The sequence below is a fragment of the Phyllostomus discolor genome, chromosome 3, assembly GCF_004126475.2.
Source record: "Phyllostomus discolor isolate MPI-MPIP mPhyDis1 chromosome 3, mPhyDis1.pri.v3, whole genome shotgun sequence".
Lineage (NCBI taxonomy): Eukaryota > Metazoa > Chordata > Mammalia > Chiroptera > Phyllostomidae > Phyllostomus > Phyllostomus discolor.
The window spans coordinates 84,104,916-84,123,123 of NC_040905.2; the positions used below are offsets into that span (position 1 = coordinate 84,104,916).

Consider the following 18,208-nt stretch of genomic DNA (forward strand, 5'->3'; position numbering starts at 1 on the left):
TTTTCTAGGCCTTGCCCTTAGGCTTGAGGATTTCATTCTGTTTTAAATGCATTCCTGTGTCCTTAGATAAAACTCTAGGATGTAATCAATGTTAAAATTACTTTAACAAATATTTTATTTACTTATTTTTAGAGAGAGGGAGGGAAAAAGAGAGGGAGAGAAACATCAGTCTGTTGTCTCTTGTACATGCCCTGACTGGGGATTGAACCCACAACCCTAGGCATGTGCCCTGACCTGGGATCGAACCAGAGACCTTCTGTTTGCAAGACAATGCCCAAGCAACTGAGCCATACTGGTCAGGGCTAAAATGGGTTTTTGATCATTTGCTTCTATTCATTTTTGAAGAAATATTGACAATCTAGGAAAAGAAGGAATCTTATCTATGCACTGTGTAACTTCTATGGTTTTTTAGGGCTAATTTCTATAAATATCTAGGCTGAGAAACACAACCTGTTTTTATAGTGGCAAGCAGAGGACACATTTTAGTTCTAAATTCCACATAAAGTCAGCTTCTGTAAAGATGAATGTGACTTTACGGTCTAAAGTGGTCTTATGGTCTTACTCTTCAAGTACCTAAGAAGAAAGGGTGATCACTTTGTTTTTTGAGATCAACTATGATAAGATTTGGTCCTACATTTTGGTACTAGGTTTTCTTGCTGCTCTGATTCATAACTGTGTACCTAGTGCACTTAAATCTTTCACATACACACACAACCATAGAAAGCTCTATTATGTACAGGGCTGGCTAGTACATGTGATGGAAGGTGGAAATCATATATTATATTATTGCTGCTCTTTCTTATAAGGCTGTGTCTTAGGCAGATCTCAGGCAGCACACATTTGGAAGCAGGAACAGAGCATGACAGGATGGAACAGATCATGACAGGATGCAACAGAACATTTACTTCAGGCCATACCCCTTACCAGAGAGATGAGAGGTGAAAAAGTAGACTCGGCGAAGTTGAGTGACTTGTCCAAGTACCACAGCTGAGTGGGGTCACAGGCTGAAGTAGGGCTCACCTCTCCTATTTTCCCTGTCCTAGACCTTTTCATTCACTCAGGCTAAACTCTACAATGTTTCAAAGTGGTGCTGTAGGTCACTGGATACCGAGCAGACACCTAGCAGGCTGGTGCTGGGTAAGGGTGATGCATTAGAATCCTGTCTTTCATTGGTATTATTTTGACACAAGAATTCAGCCTGAGCTTTTCTGTGGTCAGTGCTGCTCTTCTGTGCGTGAATCTTTGTGACTGTTAGCATAAAAAGGATGGATTGACTTCTGACTATGGGAAATAAATCACTCCAACTTTTGACAGCAGAGTTAGAAAAAAAAGAAAAGATTAATTGGTTTTATTTAGTGGCTTATTGTTTATTGTGATAGGTATTAAAAATAGATAACCAGAGGCTAATAAATGTTAATGGTCCCTTCACTATTAGAAAAATCTGTTGTCAGTGGATATAGCATGTATTAATGTATTATTTTATTTATAATCTTCCCATAACATTAAAAAAATTCACACCTAAGAGAGTGATTTCTTGAGAAACTCTTTAAGGTTAATAGTTACAGCAAAGAACAGATTTGGCAGGAGGACATTTTCATCTATATATAATTTTAATGACTTTCCAAGCATTATTTTATAATTATAATAAAATGCAAGGGCAATTTGTCAAGATTGATAAACTCCTTATCAAGGGCTCTTATATATTTCTTTGAAACCTGTTTGAGAGCAGTTAAATAGATTTCTAAATGTAAGTAATTAAAATTGTATAGTATTGAGTTATTGATCAATCCTGGACTATTAATCAAGCTAAAAAATTCTACAATCAGTGCTCCGTGTGCTGAAGTCTGGTAAAATAATAGTATTTGTGTTCAGTGAGGCAAGTAGCCACAATTAAGCACTTCACTTGACAAATGAGAGGGTACACTTTATTTTGCACTTAATTGAATTGTTGTACATGCTCGGGCACCATTGTCTCCTAGCCCTACATGTTGGTTTCTGGTCATTGGAGCTTATGTATTTGTTAAAGTGTGAACAATTAAGTTTGCTTTCACTGTTGGCTTTCTAAATGCAGCCAGAAACATCTGGGCCACAAACCAGGGCTTCGTGAGTGCTGTTGATATCCCTCATGACAGATTCCCAATTTTCCTAACAAAAATTTTGATAAACAAATTAGAGCCCTGTCAAAGGATGATATGAAATAGCTTCAAATAGGGAAAACTCCCCAGGTTTTACTTCATTCAGCAGACTCTGCACAAGTAAGCTGAAGAACTTCTGTAGAGGAGGTAGAGTTTTAATCTATTTTATGAAAGCCAAAAATGGATTTAATTCTCATGAGATGAGAAGAATGTTCTCTGATAATCTAGGTAATTATCATGTATTTGTCACAACTTCCTTCCATTTGTTTCTGCATCGCAGTCACCCTTCTGTAAGCGCAGTGGCATCCCATCATTTCTGTACTGCTGTCAGTCACTGCTTCCCGCCAGGTTAAACGGGGGAGCTGAAGTTCAAGAAAAAGGCCCAGTTTATCCAGTGGATAAATATTATTCGCTGGGGGGGAGTAAATAGAAGTCAGGATTTAATTTACAAAGAAGTAAATCTGGTGCTTACCTGTGTTCCTCTGTGTGACATCAGACAACTGCAAGCTGAGGCTGTGCTGTGGACAGATCCTGAGGGAGTTCAGTGTTTACTGAAACACGCACGCAGCAGGCTGTCCCCCTGTGTGTTTACCTGACGCTTAGAAGAAGATCCAGATGCGCAGGGATGTCCAATCTTTTGGCATCTCTGCGCCACACTGGAAGAAGAAGAGTTGTCTTGGGCCACACATTAAATACACAAACACTAACAGAAACAAAAATCTTATAATGTTTTAAGTAAATTTATGATTTTGTTTTGGGCCACATTCATACCCATCCTGGGCCACATGCAGCCTGCGGGCTACAGATTGGACAACCCTGTCCTTGGCATCAAGAGCTTATTTCCTGTGAGGAAAGTTTATCCTCAGTTTTCTGAAAGGACATAGATAATAAGGATCGTTTTGCCTGCCCCAGAGGATTTTTGTAAAGATTACACTAGATAAGTGATTCTAAGCCCTTTTGAAAAGTTAAAAGTGCTATAAAATTATGAGAGTCAATTATATATTGACTTGTAAAATTCCAGTTAGTCAAGTCTGTCCTCTCCACGCTCCCCCCAGTACATTAATATTTGCCTGGTGGAGGCAAAAGAAACAAGAAAGCAGGGGCTCTTAAAATGGTAAAGTTAATACCAGAAAAAAATAATTGTTTGGGAATTAATGTCTCAGCAGTTCTGTGAATTTTGTTCCTGTGGCAACAAGTAAGGTAATGGGAACCCAGTGGCCAAAGTGCTATGCAAAACCGAAAATGTCAACAAGAAGTGGTGACCTGTGCTTCACGATGCTGATGTCCACTGACTAACATAGCAAATAATGACCAGGCAGTCTCTTTATTTGTTTCAGACCCTACCAATGTGGTCACTGCTCCCAGTCCTTTTCCCAGCCTTCAGAACTGAGGAACCACGTGGTCACTCACTCCAGTGACCGTCCTTTCAAGTGCGGCTATTGTGGCCGTGCCTTTGCTGGGGCCACCACTCTCAACAACCACATCCGAACCCACACTGGAGAGAAGCCCTTCAAGTAAGTAGTGGCTAACGTTTCACCCCATCTTCCTCCTAGCTTGTTCCATGAACTCGCAGACGGGGCAGATCGGTGCCACCCAGCTCAGTTAGGAAGGTCGATGTCCAGGCTGTAAAGGACCTGCTTGTTTAGTGGCTAGCGTTTGGAAAATGAGGTCAGGAAACCTACATAGCGATTCTTGCTCGAGCTCTTCAACCTTGGACAGGAGACAATCTTTCTGGGTCTGTTTACTCATCAGTAAAATAAAGAAGTAGGAGTAAGTCATTTTAAGATTCTTTCTAGCTCCTAAGGATCTGTGCTTCTAGAACTGGAGCTAGGAGCTCGGTCTCAGAGTACCATCTTATGGCCATCAGCAAGCCCATGACCATCAGCAGGATGGCCACAGCTTAGGACATCTCTTGAGGAACTTGAACCCTGGGGATTCTGGTGAACTGTTTCCCTTCTCTTTCCTGTGTACTAAAGAGGTTTGAATAGATTATAGCAGTCAACTTGCAACTCTTCCATATGCCTTTTGGATCTCAGAATTACCATGTTGGTGAAAAAATAAAAACAAAACAAACACAGGGCTTGTCTGAGTTGTTGAAGATTCAGGGGATGTGGAAACAGGTGGAACTGAATTCCGAGGGCTTTGGCTGAGTGAGAGAGAATGTTTCTATTTATAGCACAATCGTGAAAAGATTGGACATCTGGATCATGCAGAATGGCCTACTCACTCACTCATTCACTCACTCATTCATTCATTCGTTTATGTATGTGTCCATTTATTCAGCAAATATTTACCGAGCACCTTCTTTCATACTAGCCCCCCCAGTCTTTGAAGGCCTCATAGTTTATGGGGGAGCCCAATTGATAAACAAGTATTACCATGTAGAGTATAAAGTGCAAAAGTGAAACACGGTAAGACATGTATGTGCAGTGTCTCAGAGTGCCACAGAAGTGGAGTAATCAGTGCCATCTGGAGGAGATGATGTCTGGGGGGGTTCTAATTTTTTTTTCAATTACAGTTTAATTCAGTATTATTTTGTTTTAGTTTCAGGTATACGGCACAGTGGTTAGATAGTCACATATTTTACAAAGTGTTTCACCTCTGTATTTTTAGTGCCCACCTGGCACCATACATAGTTATTTCGGTGTTATTAACTGTATTCCCTGTGCCGTACTTTACATCCCCATGACTACCAGTGTGGACTCCTTAATCTCTTCACCTTTTTACCCAGCTCCCCAACACCCCCTACCCCTGCCCTCTGGCAGCCATCAGTTTGTTCTCTTTGTCTATGAGTCTGTTTCTGTTTTGTTTTATTTTGTTTCTGAGATGTGTTTTGAAGAATAAGTAGGAGTTTTCCAGGCATAGAAAGAGAAAAGACCATTTGGGTAGTCCAGGTAGCATATGTGAAGTAGTGTGTGTGACAGTTGTCTCAAAACTGTTTTTACTGTCTGTGAAATGGACTCTTTTCTGTTCAGCCCTCTGACATCTCTCTTTACTCATTTACCATACTGGCTTTCCCTAATTCAGAAGGAAAATTAAAAGGGCATAGATACATAGACTGTTTGCCATACCTTCATAGGACAAGATCAAGCAAGAAAGGAAGTAATTTGGTAGTAGGAGACGAATCCCCTTGCTCAATATATGCCAAGTCTTCCCAGACACTCATTACCCATGAGTTTCCCTTTGAACCTCTGGGCATGGCTGTTGCCATGGTGCTCAGGTGGAGAAGGGTAGCTGAGTCCTGCTGGTCTGGGTCCTGCCACCATTGTTCTGCCAGCGGAGCAGGGAGCTTATGAAAGGTTGTCTTCTTCACTCATCTTCCTGTGAATTAGTTACCTTTATTCATTATTCTTAACTGTTTTTCATTGTGATTTAATTGATGATATGAGTAATAAAAATAGTCTTCATTTTCATCTTTGTATATACATGCAGCTTGTTCACTGCATAAAGACATCTGGCTAAGGGAACTGGGTGGGTTCTAAAATTGAGCCTGTGCTAAGCCAACCAGCTCTGACCTCTGGGTCTGAGATAGACCTCTGGGTCTGAGACACTGGTCTAAGGGCGAGGTGGGTTGGCACATCCCCAGAGTTCCCTATCACAGGTGTTTGTGTCCTGCAAAGTGCACTCTGTACTTGCCCTTGGGCCTGATTCTAAGAGGGGTTCACAGGTTCTGGCCTCCCCGCCACTCTGGTGTGGAAGCTGACAGTGGCACGTTTCCCAGGAGCGTGTGAGCAAGAGAGCTTCTTAACAGAGATGCAGGACTGACAGTCCTCTGGCCCTTGTATTAGAGAGGGCAGCCAGCCAGACACAGTGCCAGGGATCCGATTGATTTTTACCTTGTTGCTGTGTAAATAGATTTTAGTAATTAATTGAAGAGGTTTCAGGGTCAAAATGGGAAATAGATTTCTATTAATGTTAAGGTGTTACTTATGTGTAACCTCGTTGACTCCACTCAATTTTTTTTCTTTAACACCCTGTTTTTGTCATGTTTCCAATAGAGTTGCCACTTTAACTTACTTTTAATTCATCAGATTACTATTTTGAAGGTCTTCACCAATTTTATCTTTCTCCTTTCTAAAACTATGTTTTTGTGACCGTCACCTAATTTTGTGTGGGGACATAATGAGTAAACAGCCAGAGCTGGGTGGATTAGACGCTATGTGTGTATTTTAGTTTCTTCTGGGTCTACTTTTATTAAGGCTAACCACCTGGTATAGGGATTTGTTTTTAACTTATGAAATATATATTCCTGGGGTAGAAGTGAGTGTACACTTATTTTATAAGTGCAAGATTTTAACATCTTCTAGGAGACGGAAAGCCAAACCTTCAGTGTACACAAACAGAGTGGTCAGGGTTGAACTGTCCCAAGGGAGTTTGAGAATCTTCCAACCACAGCTCATGGATATATTTACAGCCCATGGACATTTGTAAATATTATGAAGATATCTTTTTACAAGATTATAAGACAAACATTCAAAAAACAACTTTTGTTGCAGATTAGTCAGTAAAATGGGTTTCACCACAACAGTTAACTTTACTGCTTCAACTAATGGCTATTGGCTTAAACAATGTCGCAAAGAAGGAAAAGAATCTTGTAAAAGATGTACAACCCTAAACTATCAGCCTTGGGCTGCTTCCAAATAGATGCCCCAAGTGGCTCAGTCCCCAAATTCTAATGGGCCAAGCGAGACTGAGCCTGCCACATCCTTCCAGCCTCTGAAACCTTCTGCTGAGACATGGTTTTTCAAGGCACATCAAGATTGTTGCCATCCAGACAAGGCTGGAGAAGATTTGGCATTAAGAGATCAGTTACATTCCAGGCTTTGCCTTATAGTCTGATGGGCTGAATTCCCACTGAATAGCTCCATCCCCGAGCTTTAGGTAGATCCTGGGCCTGTCAGTAACTAACTTGTCTGTAGACTTAGCGTTCCCAAGGTAAAGGAGCACATAGGAAAAATGCACATCAAGAATTGTATTTAAGGTCTCAGCTTTCAGTTGTACCGTGAGACTGGATGTCACGGAACAAAAGCAAGACATAATTTCATGTAACAGCAATTGCCAAGCACTTTATTAAGAGAAGGAAGGAAGGAGGGAGGGAGGAAGGGAGGAAGGGAAGGAAATAAAGGAAATTAGCAGTCTAAAACTTATTCTTTGCAATGAGAAATCCTTTCTCCCCTATTACTAAAGGTAGTCTTTCAAGATTTCTAGGGCAGGTGCTCTGCCCCGGAGGACCCGCATGCGCTGCTTCATGCCTGGCTCCTGTGTGCGGGGAGAGCAAGACTCGCCGCTGCAGAGGCTCTCTGCTTCTGTTAGAGGCAGGGAGAGTAGTCATCATTGCGTTTCACCTTAAGGAAAGACACTGTGGCTCAGTATAAAACAAAATCGAAGGGTATTCCAGAGAACACTTAAACCATAATAAGATCTAGGAAAAATCAAAACAAATTAAAAATGTACATCAGGAAGTATGCATGGAGCACATCCTATGTGCGAAGCCCTATTCAGTGTAGTTCAATCCAAGTGTTTTTTGACAGCTTGTAGAGGCACAGAAAGTAACAGAACTTGACCTTATTTTGCATCTCTGTCAATTTCAGATGGTAATTGTTAAACTCCCTGTCCTATAATCCAGTCAGTCATCACAGTAAGTAAAGAATGATCTCAAATCTAAAAGGAAATCAAGTCTAATTAAAACACCCATACTGGTAGAAAGTTGGGACTTTCTCTTTGCTGAAATATTTCACTGACTTTCCACTTCACTGTTCCTGGGATATTCCCTTCAAGGCTGTGACGTCATCACCATGAAGAGGATCCTGTGTGTGAGAGCATTTCTTTGCTCCCAGCTCATTACCTGCACCTCTCTCTCCTCCTCATTCTGCTCCCCTGCATGAAGTCCAGGCTTAGAGGTGCCCAGTCCTTCATCTGGGATCGTAGTTCAGGGTTAAATGCCAACCCAGCTGATGTCCAGACCCAACCTGCTAGCATCTAGGTATTTGCATTGAGTCTGTCCTTCTGATGAGTGTTGTTAAGCTATGAAAATAACTTGTGAAGGAAATTTTTCTACAATTAAAGATGATATACATAAAACTGAGGTCCTTCCTTTATTTAAAAAGTGTTTTTATATCTAGCTCTCCTTACTTCTTCATTAATACAAATTGTATTCTAATTCCCAGACCACATAGATGTTTCTAGTAGCCTCATTCTACATGTGGTTTTACTCACACTTGTGGGCAGATGGCACTAAAGATGAGTTTTCAGTAATGATCTCATGCCATGGTTAGATCTGACTTAGTAATTTCCTAACTATTACAACAAATGTTTCCCTGAGTAAATAGCTGTGAGGCATTTAGGCAAACACTTGAGAAAAAAATGTAACCCTCTTTTTAATGTCTCTGTCCAATCTGGATGTTTAAATATTACATACACACATACACATTGCCTTCAGTGAAGCACGGAACTTCCTGCTTTTGAATTCTTTATATTCTAAGTCACAGGTTAGAAGTACAAAAATGTGACCCAGGTACATTGTCATTCCTCATAATTATTCAAACTGTTCTACTTTCATTGAAATTGATTCCAGGGCTTCATAATAAAAAAAAAGGAATATAATAATTTGAAAGTTTGTCAAGCAATGAAAGGTAGTATATTTTGACACACTAATCCAGTAACTAATCAGTTTTCGAATAAACAATCAGCAATTCACTAACATGTCATCAGCACCTCAGGAGCTCTGGAGAGGGGATGAGCTGCCCATGGACGTTAATGAATACACCAAAAATCATTAGCTGATCAATACTTCTGAGTTATTTTCATTGAGCTGATAGGTCTGATACATTAAAGCTGACATTATACATTTGTCAAGATCACAGTGCAGTTTTTAACAGTGGAACAGGCTGCTAAAAATATTCCCCTAAAGACAATCAAAGAAACACAACTTCTTCACCCTGACACACTCTGCTGGCACAGAGCCCTGAAAAATCCAAGGCTGGTAGCCACACACCGGCCAGAAATGTGCTCGGATCTCCAGAGTGGGTGGGTGTGTTCTATTTTGATAGGTAGTTATTTCTGTGGCAAGGGACTTTGCATAATTTACTAAAAAGGAGAGGACTTCTCTCTTGGTAACAAAACACACGCACATGATAGGGCAATATGGACTTCCTCATGATGATTTTTGCCACATGCCCAATAGTGCGGGGACCTGGGACCAAAGGTTGTGTTATTTAAATGAGACCCTAGTCTGCAGCTCTCCTGAATATCTTTCCCTCCAAAGGTTTGCAGAGAGGATGTTAAGGGGATGGCTGCGGTGGTGACTGCACCCTAACGGGTGCTCGGCCAGTGCTCCCGACTGTAGGGTGGTGACGGGAAGCCCTGTGGCCTGTTGCTGCCCAGTTTGTGTGTGCGTGTGTGTGTGTGTGCACGCGTGCGCACGCACGCATGGGCGCGTGTTTTGCAGATTGAATAGCCATCAAGTTAGTAAATGTGTGTTGGCTGGGAGAGAGGTCAGGCCAGTGTTTCTAGATTGCAGTCTTTTTTTTTTTAAGTTAAGGAGAGGAGACAGTCTTCAAGTATGAAACCAGTTTTGTCCTCCTCAGACACTGCCCCTTAATTACGGCCCACAAGGACGATTTTCCGCTGTACTTTCTGAAAGGGTACACTTCTTGAACCATACAAACATTGTTTTATTGTAGATTTTTTTACCTCCTACCCAACCACAAACATTGCTTCAATCCTGAGTTCAGTTGGGCTGCAATGCCATAACAAAACTTTTGCACAAAAGCAACTACCCACACCCACCCTGCATAGTCACCGCAAACTAATGCATTGCTTCCTCTGGTTTCCAAATTCTGAGATGATCACTCCTTGGCTGCTGTTTTGAGGGGAGCAGGATTCCTGATTTTAAATTAGCAGCAGGTGAAATTCTATTTGTCATCAATTTCTCTTTCGGGTTACGGAGCAGAAAACTGCAGACAAGCTGCTGCTTTGATGGCTCACTCCTAAAAATCTCTTTTTGTTCTTTATCTATTTGAACTGACAGTGATCAGAGCTGCAGCAGGACAGGGCTCTCTGGAGAAATCACCTTCCCCCTGCCTATTGACAGATCCCTCTGTTCTGCATCAGACGGGCTTTGTCCCATCACAGGCATCCAGGCCTTGGAAGGAGCCACCAATTAAACCACTTGCGCCGGGAAAATCTGAAGCCACTTTGGAGTGTCTGTTCTGATTAGGCAGGATGAGAGGACGCCCATCACCCTGCAGGCCCCTCTCCCTGGTCTCAATTTTCTCTCTTGCCTCCACCAGGTGCGAGAGGTGTGAGAGGAGCTTCACACAGGCCACCCAGCTGAGCCGACACCAGCGGATGCCCAATGAGTGCAAGCCAATAACCGAGAGCCCAGAATCAATCGAAGTGGATTAACTGATTGACTGGTTGGAATTAAACTGCAAGGAAAGTCATGATTAAATGTCACGGACACTTAAGCAAAACCAAAGATTTCCTCTGAGCAACTTTCAATCAGTCCCAGAAAACCAAAAGCAGTAATAAAATAAGTAAGATGTTAAGAGATATTGATCCTGGCATGGAAGTCAGACCAGGAAAAAGATTATTTATTTATGACTAGGGATTAGACTTATTTCAGTGGACAACTAACCTGAGATGGCCAACGGTTCCAGTACCACCATGTATTTGCTTTGTTTCTAAAAAGCTTTTTTAAAACTGTTATTTAATACCAAAGGGAGGAATCATATGGGTTCTTCTGCCCACAGTTTGACTGAGAATGCACAGGGACTTGTTTCTCATTGCACCTTTTTTGAGTAGCATGATTCAAGGGGACCCATTGTACAGCCCTTCTTCCTGCTGTTTCGGTTCTGCGTGGCCAGGCGCGGGCTGCCCCGGTGGGGACCGTGGAAGGAGAAGCAAGAGCCTTCACTCAGCAGGTGCCGTCCTCAGCCCCACGGGCATTCCATTTCTGTTTCTCCACGCTCACTCCTCATGCACTTTTCACGTGGCTCCTTCCATCCAACAGCTCGGTCTTGATGCAGAAGAGCCTGGAAATGGAAGACAATGGTTTCAATTTCAAAATTCAAGAAAAAAAATGGGGAACGTACTTTGTCCTGTTTCAAAAACATTTACAATGTACGGAGCTTCATAATACATTATATTGTTCTGAAGCAGCTAGTTGAGAAAATTTTGTTTTCAATAACATTTTAGCTTTAAAAAACAACAAAAATAAAAGTTCTTCGGTATGAGGCTGAATATAAGGTATTAGACTTCAAGTAATTTTGTTTTTGTTGTGTCCATGAAAGTGTTGACTATGTGAGCAAAAATAGTGCCTAGCCCCATTGTCAGGTCCCTTTCAAGCAGTTCCATTTTCCTTCCTCATCTAGGGGAAGCCTGGGAGGCCCTCCTGAGTCTGCAGGGGCATTTCTGCAGAATGGGTGAGAGTAACCCAGACAAGGAAACATGGAGAAGCGGACCATGGAGAGGGTTTTGGTTAGAACCGGCTGCCCAGGAACAGCTAGTTTTATCAATAGGAATTCCTTTTCTGTCTCCTGTGGCCTCTGATAATATTCTTCTCTCAGTCCCAATCCATTATTGAAAGAAGAATTATGTTCACAATTGCGCTGTCCTTTGATTGACTGCTAGGAAAGTGAGTTTAACCAGTGAGCCTTTTGGTCATTCGGCAATGATGCTCAATAAAATTGGGTCACACTACATGACATGATTCAACTTCAGGAAGAAACAACAGCTTCTGTGCTCTCGTCCCTTAGGTCACAGCAGCGCATCAGAGACTGAGTCTACCTTGATGGCCAGTGTAGATAAAACTTTTATCTAGAATGCCTACTTAATAGCAGCAAATCTCTCTTTGTAGATTTTTTTGGTCACCTGGTAACAGAGCATTACCTTTTAAAGAGCTCTGTATCCTTTAGCCCTCCCAAGCTCTTCCCTCAACAAAAGTATGAGATGCGTCACTGAACTAACCACTGAAAGGAAGGAGACTGCCTGGTTCAGTTTAGTGGATCATGTATTTGGTTCTCAGAAAATCTTCCTGCCCAGCGGTTAATTTTGCTTCCTCATCCCTTAGTGTCCCTGCCACATTCAAAATGGAATGAAACAGGGCTTTGCTAATTGTGTTTGTAATTTATAGATCCCTCTCTCTCTCTCTCTCTCTCTCTAAGCCCCAAAGAGGAGCTTGGCTAATTCTGACATCCAGTGTCCAATCTCAAGTCATTCATCTAGAACTTTCTCCCAATTCTTGTTGGCTGCTTGTCATGCAAGTACTAAGCTATTTATACTACTGTTTTATGTTGCTGATTGAAAGTATTCTTTCTGGTAGACAGGGATGCGTTCTGATGTTACTGCTCCTCACTGCAGGTAATGGAGACATTTGCCAACAACGTGTGGCAGTGGGAAGGGTGGAAAGAATATGTAGCCACATCAACCCCAAACCTGCAAGACCATGACAGATCGGCTACACAGATGAGCAAGATGTTCCATTTACTAAGGCTGAAACACTTGGTTGTACTTTTTTAAAATAAAAAGGGAGTTACCTGCATGTTTTTAATACATTTTTTTCTGCAAGAAAAACTAGTTGTCATTTGCTTCACTTCATAATTGAATACAGTGCACCCCACTCAGTTTTCACTAGTTTCTCTCCATGCAAGAAAGGGAAGCCTTCACTCTGCTCTTGATGTCTGGCACGGGAGAGGTTTTCATAACAAAAGTCTCTGCTGCTCTCATGGTTTTGCCAGCTGATCCCAAGTTTCACTTAATAGGGAGGGCAGTAACCTCTGTACCAAGAGATTCTTTTAGCCTTCTGGTCCATTTAAGTTCCTTTCTCTCCTTTATTAGTGAGAGAAATTTTTGGCATGTATATTATTCACCAAATTTGGTTAAAAATTATTTTCTACTTAACAAATGGAAAATTGGGTACATGTACAATTTTCACATCGCTGAGCCGTTACCAGATTCTAGCTGCCCAGCCTAGGCCACCTGCCCACAGGGCAGGCCTACACTTGCAAACTGACTTGGACCCTTGAAGCAGGTGGTGAGATCATTTGAGTCCCAAACGCTTTTACTTGAAGTATGTTCCAGGGAGGGGGTTTTCTTTAAAACCTCCCCCAAATTGCTTTAGCCTTCACTATGTAAAATCAAAAGGTATTCTCTTGCAAGTGGTCATAGAAACTGCAGTTCTAAAGATTTAACAGTCTCCCTTACTAGCAGCTTCCTAAGGAATCATGGTATAAAGAGAATAAAAGCTCTGAATCGTTGACCAAAGGAGAGAAGACAGCCAAGATGAGAGAGGGAGACTATCAGAGCTGAATCAGCGTTTGGCTTGTGAAGCAAGCTCTCTCTGCCCATCTCTATCAATGGAGGCAGACCTCCCCCCAGAATAAGACTAATTATCCCAGCACATGTTTGTTGGGCTGGCTGCGAGTCTGAACCAAAGGCTAATGTCACTGAGACATCAAGGTGCAGAGGATCAGGGCTGGGGCTGCAGACATCACACTTCTGAACTATCTCAGTAACTCTATCTTCAGCAAACCTGAAGACTTTCCCCAGGAAATGCACATGATTTCTTAAGCTTTCCATTTTAATTGTCTTTGTTGTTGAAAATGACTTTTTTTTCAGAGTACCTATCAAGTTACTGTGGGTAATTAAAGCTGTAAAGCTGAATCTTGTGTAATTTATATAATTTGATCCAATTAGTAAATATTTACCAAATGTCCATTCAAGTGTAACCTTACGTGGGGAAACTTTTTTTAAATCACATCAAAAGATTATGATACCACTCCTGTCCTCACAGGCCTTACAATGTATTAGATTATAACTTGGAAACATCTCATTCTAGTCCAGACGTGCAAAGATTTACAAACATGTACCAACTCATCCAATTTTTTTCACCAGTTGGTTCCTTGTTTAATAATTTACTCAAGAAGCATTTGTTGAACTCTTGTTTGTGTAAGAGCCCACCGTAGGTGCTATCAAGCAGCATTACTTATGTGGCTATTGGTGAGAAAATAATATTCTCTTCATCAGTGGCAGGCTAAGTAGCATGGGTGTTTTAGTCCGGAGACCATTGTCTCAGTGAAGTTACAGAGATTGCTGCATTTGGGAGGAGCAGAGGAACGTAAGCTCAGCTGAGGACCAGAAGGGAGCATGTTTCAAAACAAGTTAAGATGCACCACTTGGTTGTTTTTGGTTGACCCACTGGGCTGTTGGTTCTTAGCAACAATATCAAGATCCCAGAATCGGGGCCAGGACTGCAGAGGTTTTCTGACCCTCTCCCAGTGATAAGGCAGCAAACAGGGACAGGGCTAGAGCTGCTCATGGGAGGAATGTCACCCTCTGAGGTCCCAGGTCCCTGGTACATCATTGCAAAGCTAATTGCTGGTCTCTGTTTATAAGAGTTGTTCATGTGAAAAACTGATATTTAATTGCTTTTCATATTAGAAGTAGCTTTATTGCCATATTTGTTGTGCATGAATTTAAAAACTGAAATGCAAGTGTCTGTTGAATTGTTTAAAATGGTGACCATCGCACAAGGCGGGGAGCACCCAGGGATGGTCAGTGGGTTGCCCTGAGCTGGCCCCAGCAGCCTGGTGTTCAGGAGCAGATCCATCATTCTCGTAGTAAGACTGCACGTGCCTGCAGAAACCAGGCCAGGAATAACCAGCTAAAGAAGCACATTAGCAAAAAAGTTAGTTTCTACTTTCTTTTCTTCCTGTGAATTCCATCATCTCCCTCAGTCTTCACTAATTCCTGACACCAGCCTGGAAAGATACTGAGAGATAGGCTTCTTTAAGTGATAAAGTAGGTTCCAGAAAAGTCATTTGTTTGTCAGGATCCTTTCAAGGTGAAGAGGTTTGGAGACATTTTACAAAGTGATTGGATGTTTGGGTACTTACCCACCCACGAGTCTGAGGTTTTCCCATCACTAGCACTTATCTGAATGACCACAAACAACAGGTGGAGGCCGAGGAAGAGCTGAGTATTCCAGACCTTCACAAAGATGAGATTCTACAAACCTAGTGATCAGCTGTGGAGTACAACTGAGCACAGAGAGAGAGCCAAACTGAAAATTTTGCTTTATCTGTGGAAGCTTTGCCACAGATGTTTAGCCTGTAATCTACGAATGTGTTTAACATTTAAAATATTTATTTTGTTTTGTCTTTTCAGTAATGAATATCAGCTGTTTCATCAGACCAATATGAAGAATGATTAAAAATGTAAGAAAACAGAGCAAAGACATAATACTATTGGATTGTCTTCCCTGTATACTGAGAAGCTACTATTGTACTTGGAATTATGAAAGAGACTGTTGAGTAGATTTTAATGGAAAAATAAAGTCCAAGCTTATTCCCTGAGATGTAGATGGGAATGACAATAATGATAGCAACTTATCCTGTGCAGTTACTGTCCGGCACTGTTGTAACTGTGTCGTAGGGATCATCCAACCCTCAGTTGCTCTGTGACAAGGACACTGTCATTATCCCTTTCTCATATGTACTTAATCTTAGCTGCTTCTTTACTCTTTCCTCCTCCAAAACCACATGGCAGTAACTTTTTTTTAAAGGGAAAATACTTCCTCATTCCAAGATTTTTTTTCTGAGAACAAGAGCTTTTTAAAATAAACACAAGTATAATTTATTTATAAAACGTGTTTGTGGAAACAATACCATCACTAATGCTAAAATACTCTTAAAATATACGTCATTGTAGTTGCTGACCTTGTAGCCCCTGAATCTGTGCTGCTGGACAGCAGAGTTTCAAATACCCCATTGTTTTTATTTTTTTAAATATGCAACTAAAATTCCACATTAAAAGAAAAAAATCCTCTCGAGTGTGTGACACACATTAGGACACACGGGATCAGGCAGGAAGGCAGGTGATGCTGGGCAGTGGCCGAGAATGAAGAAGTCACCTTGAACACTACGGACAAATGAAACCCTTCCCGAACAAGGCTGCGTGAGATCTAGTTTTATTTCTTTGTTCTCACCGAATGCTAAGTGAGTTGTGTTTCAGGCATCAGTGGAGTAATCATGCAGTTGTGTCCATTAAGAATATGAGCTTACATGGTCAGCCTGTTGGTTTAAAGCACTGAGCTAGGAAGGCTGGAGTCAGTTTTGGTTTGTCAAAGGCACAAATGACGCCATTCCAGGAACCAGTTCAAGGTCTCAGGCACAATCTAGACGAGACTATATAAGATGTGTTCAAAAAGGCAGTTTACAAAATTTCTTTATGAACTGACTTGATTACAAGGCGCTTCTTTACCATGGTATTGAAACCGAAATCTATGCTACTTTCTCCCAAATTCAGATGCTAAGAGGCACATTTCTTTATGAAAATGGTGAACACGCCTTCCCTGTCAGTCAAACATGGTAGGCTGCGGTTGGTATTTCCTGTTTCCTGCCTTGGGAAACATCCCCGCTGCTGCCTTTCTCTCCCAGCGCTTGGCACATCACTCCCAACTGAAAACAATCTCTATATAAACTTCAACAAGTTCGAGATCTATTTCTACAGCAGAACTCTTTGGAGTTAAAAAAAAATCCTGTCACAGCAGGTGATCACCACATGTCGGTGAGAGCAGCAATTTCATACCAAATGTCCACCGACTCATCGTCCCTCTTGGTCCTTTTTCAAGCATTATCTAACGTGAAAATATAACCTCTGTCGACTTACTTTCTCTGAACAATCTCGTACACATGCTCAAGTTTCTCCCAACTTGGAAACGATGAAATAGCAGAATTAGAGGCATAATTCTTTTCCTGGGAAGGTGTAAGTACTCCATGAAAGAGGCTTCCTTCTCCTAATACAAATGCAAAGGCCAAGGTGGTGACTCAGACACTAAGGAAAACTTGGGCTCAGACAAGCAAGATGACTTTATAAACTTGATGTCACCAAGTCGATTTATTTTGTTATATTAAGGGGAAGGCATCTAGCTTTGTAATAGTATGCTACTAGAAATATGATATTTAGATGCTATCAAGGCATTGTGTAAGTTTCCTTAATAGGCTGATTTTAAATTTACTATAAATGATCCACATTGGAGTAGAAATATGTCTCTCTCCATCTCCCTACCAGTTAAAATGGTTAGGGTTAGTGTTCAATTTCTGTTTTTTGAGGTTTGGAAAGCTTCAACAAGTCAGTCAAGAGAATGAGGAGAAGCTTGCTGTGGGTGGAGAGGAGCATTGGCTGTGAGGACCCCTGATATGACAAGAATGATTATCCTGAAGTTAGAACGGTAAACAGTTTGCTTATGTTTTTTAGCTTTATTGAATGCACACCTTAAAAGAAAAACTACAAAGGACCAATGAGATCATGCATGCAGCTGTACTCTTATGATAGAATCTACTGGGATTACATTATGTTTAAATGAAAAACAGGCACACTTTTAGAGATAATTGACCCAGAAATGTAAATATATTTGATTAATAAAACATTCCTGTGCTGACTCGATCTGTTGATGGTTATCTGTCTTTTCAGTCTTATGTTGGTTGTTTTTTCAACTGCCTGATTCCAGTTTGCAGCTTAGGTAGTAGGATGTCAACAAACTCTTCTGGAGAAAGCACAGCTTGGAAAACAGAATGCTTGTAGCACCAGCTAACAGAATAATTGTTAACATGCAGTCCCCTGGTTTATTCAGGTATGTTTGTAGCCGCTCTTTTTCCTCGCCGGTGTGCTTGCCTGCTCATTTGCTCAGCTGACTCACGTCCGTTCTCAAGGAAACTTATATGCACAGGCCCAGCCACAGTGTCCCTGGCAGAGCGGACTTGATATCTGATCTCTGGCCCCCGTAACACTTGGAGGAGAGCAGATAGTTCTTGCTCTAATAAGAGTGGCCTGGGTCTGGGATCCTTCTGAATATTCAGGGCCATGTGATTCTCAGTCAGAAAGCCAAAGTCAGCTGTTTGATTGATCCCTTGGTCTGTAGAGAATAACATTCCACTTTACTCTGAGAAAAAGTATTTGAGCTTCAGGGAACAGCAGGGAGGACACTGAGGCTGGAGTGGGTGACAGAGGGGGAAGTTGTAGGAAGAGAGGTCAGAGAGGTCAAGTGGGCTGGGCCGTTAGAGCCTTGAAGG

At 41.6% G+C, this 18,208-nt stretch overlaps 1 protein-coding gene across 2 annotated transcripts in view; it reads left to right on the top strand.

Annotated features, from left to right (window-relative positions):
• The window catches only part of PRDM6 (PR/SET domain 6), a 103,839-nt gene extending 86,259 nt beyond the window's left edge, over positions 1–17,580 (top strand). For both annotated transcript variants that reach the window (XM_036020695.1, XM_028521155.2), the window contains 2 exons: positions 3,473–3,649; positions 10,427–17,580. In XM_036020695.1, the coding sequence (XP_035876588.1) occupies positions 3,473–3,649; positions 10,427–10,541 (292 nt within the window). In that variant the 3' untranslated portion in view covers positions 10,542–17,580. The remainder of the gene's footprint in view (positions 1–3,472; positions 3,650–10,426) is intronic.
• Positions 17,581–18,208: the final 628 nt, after the last annotated feature.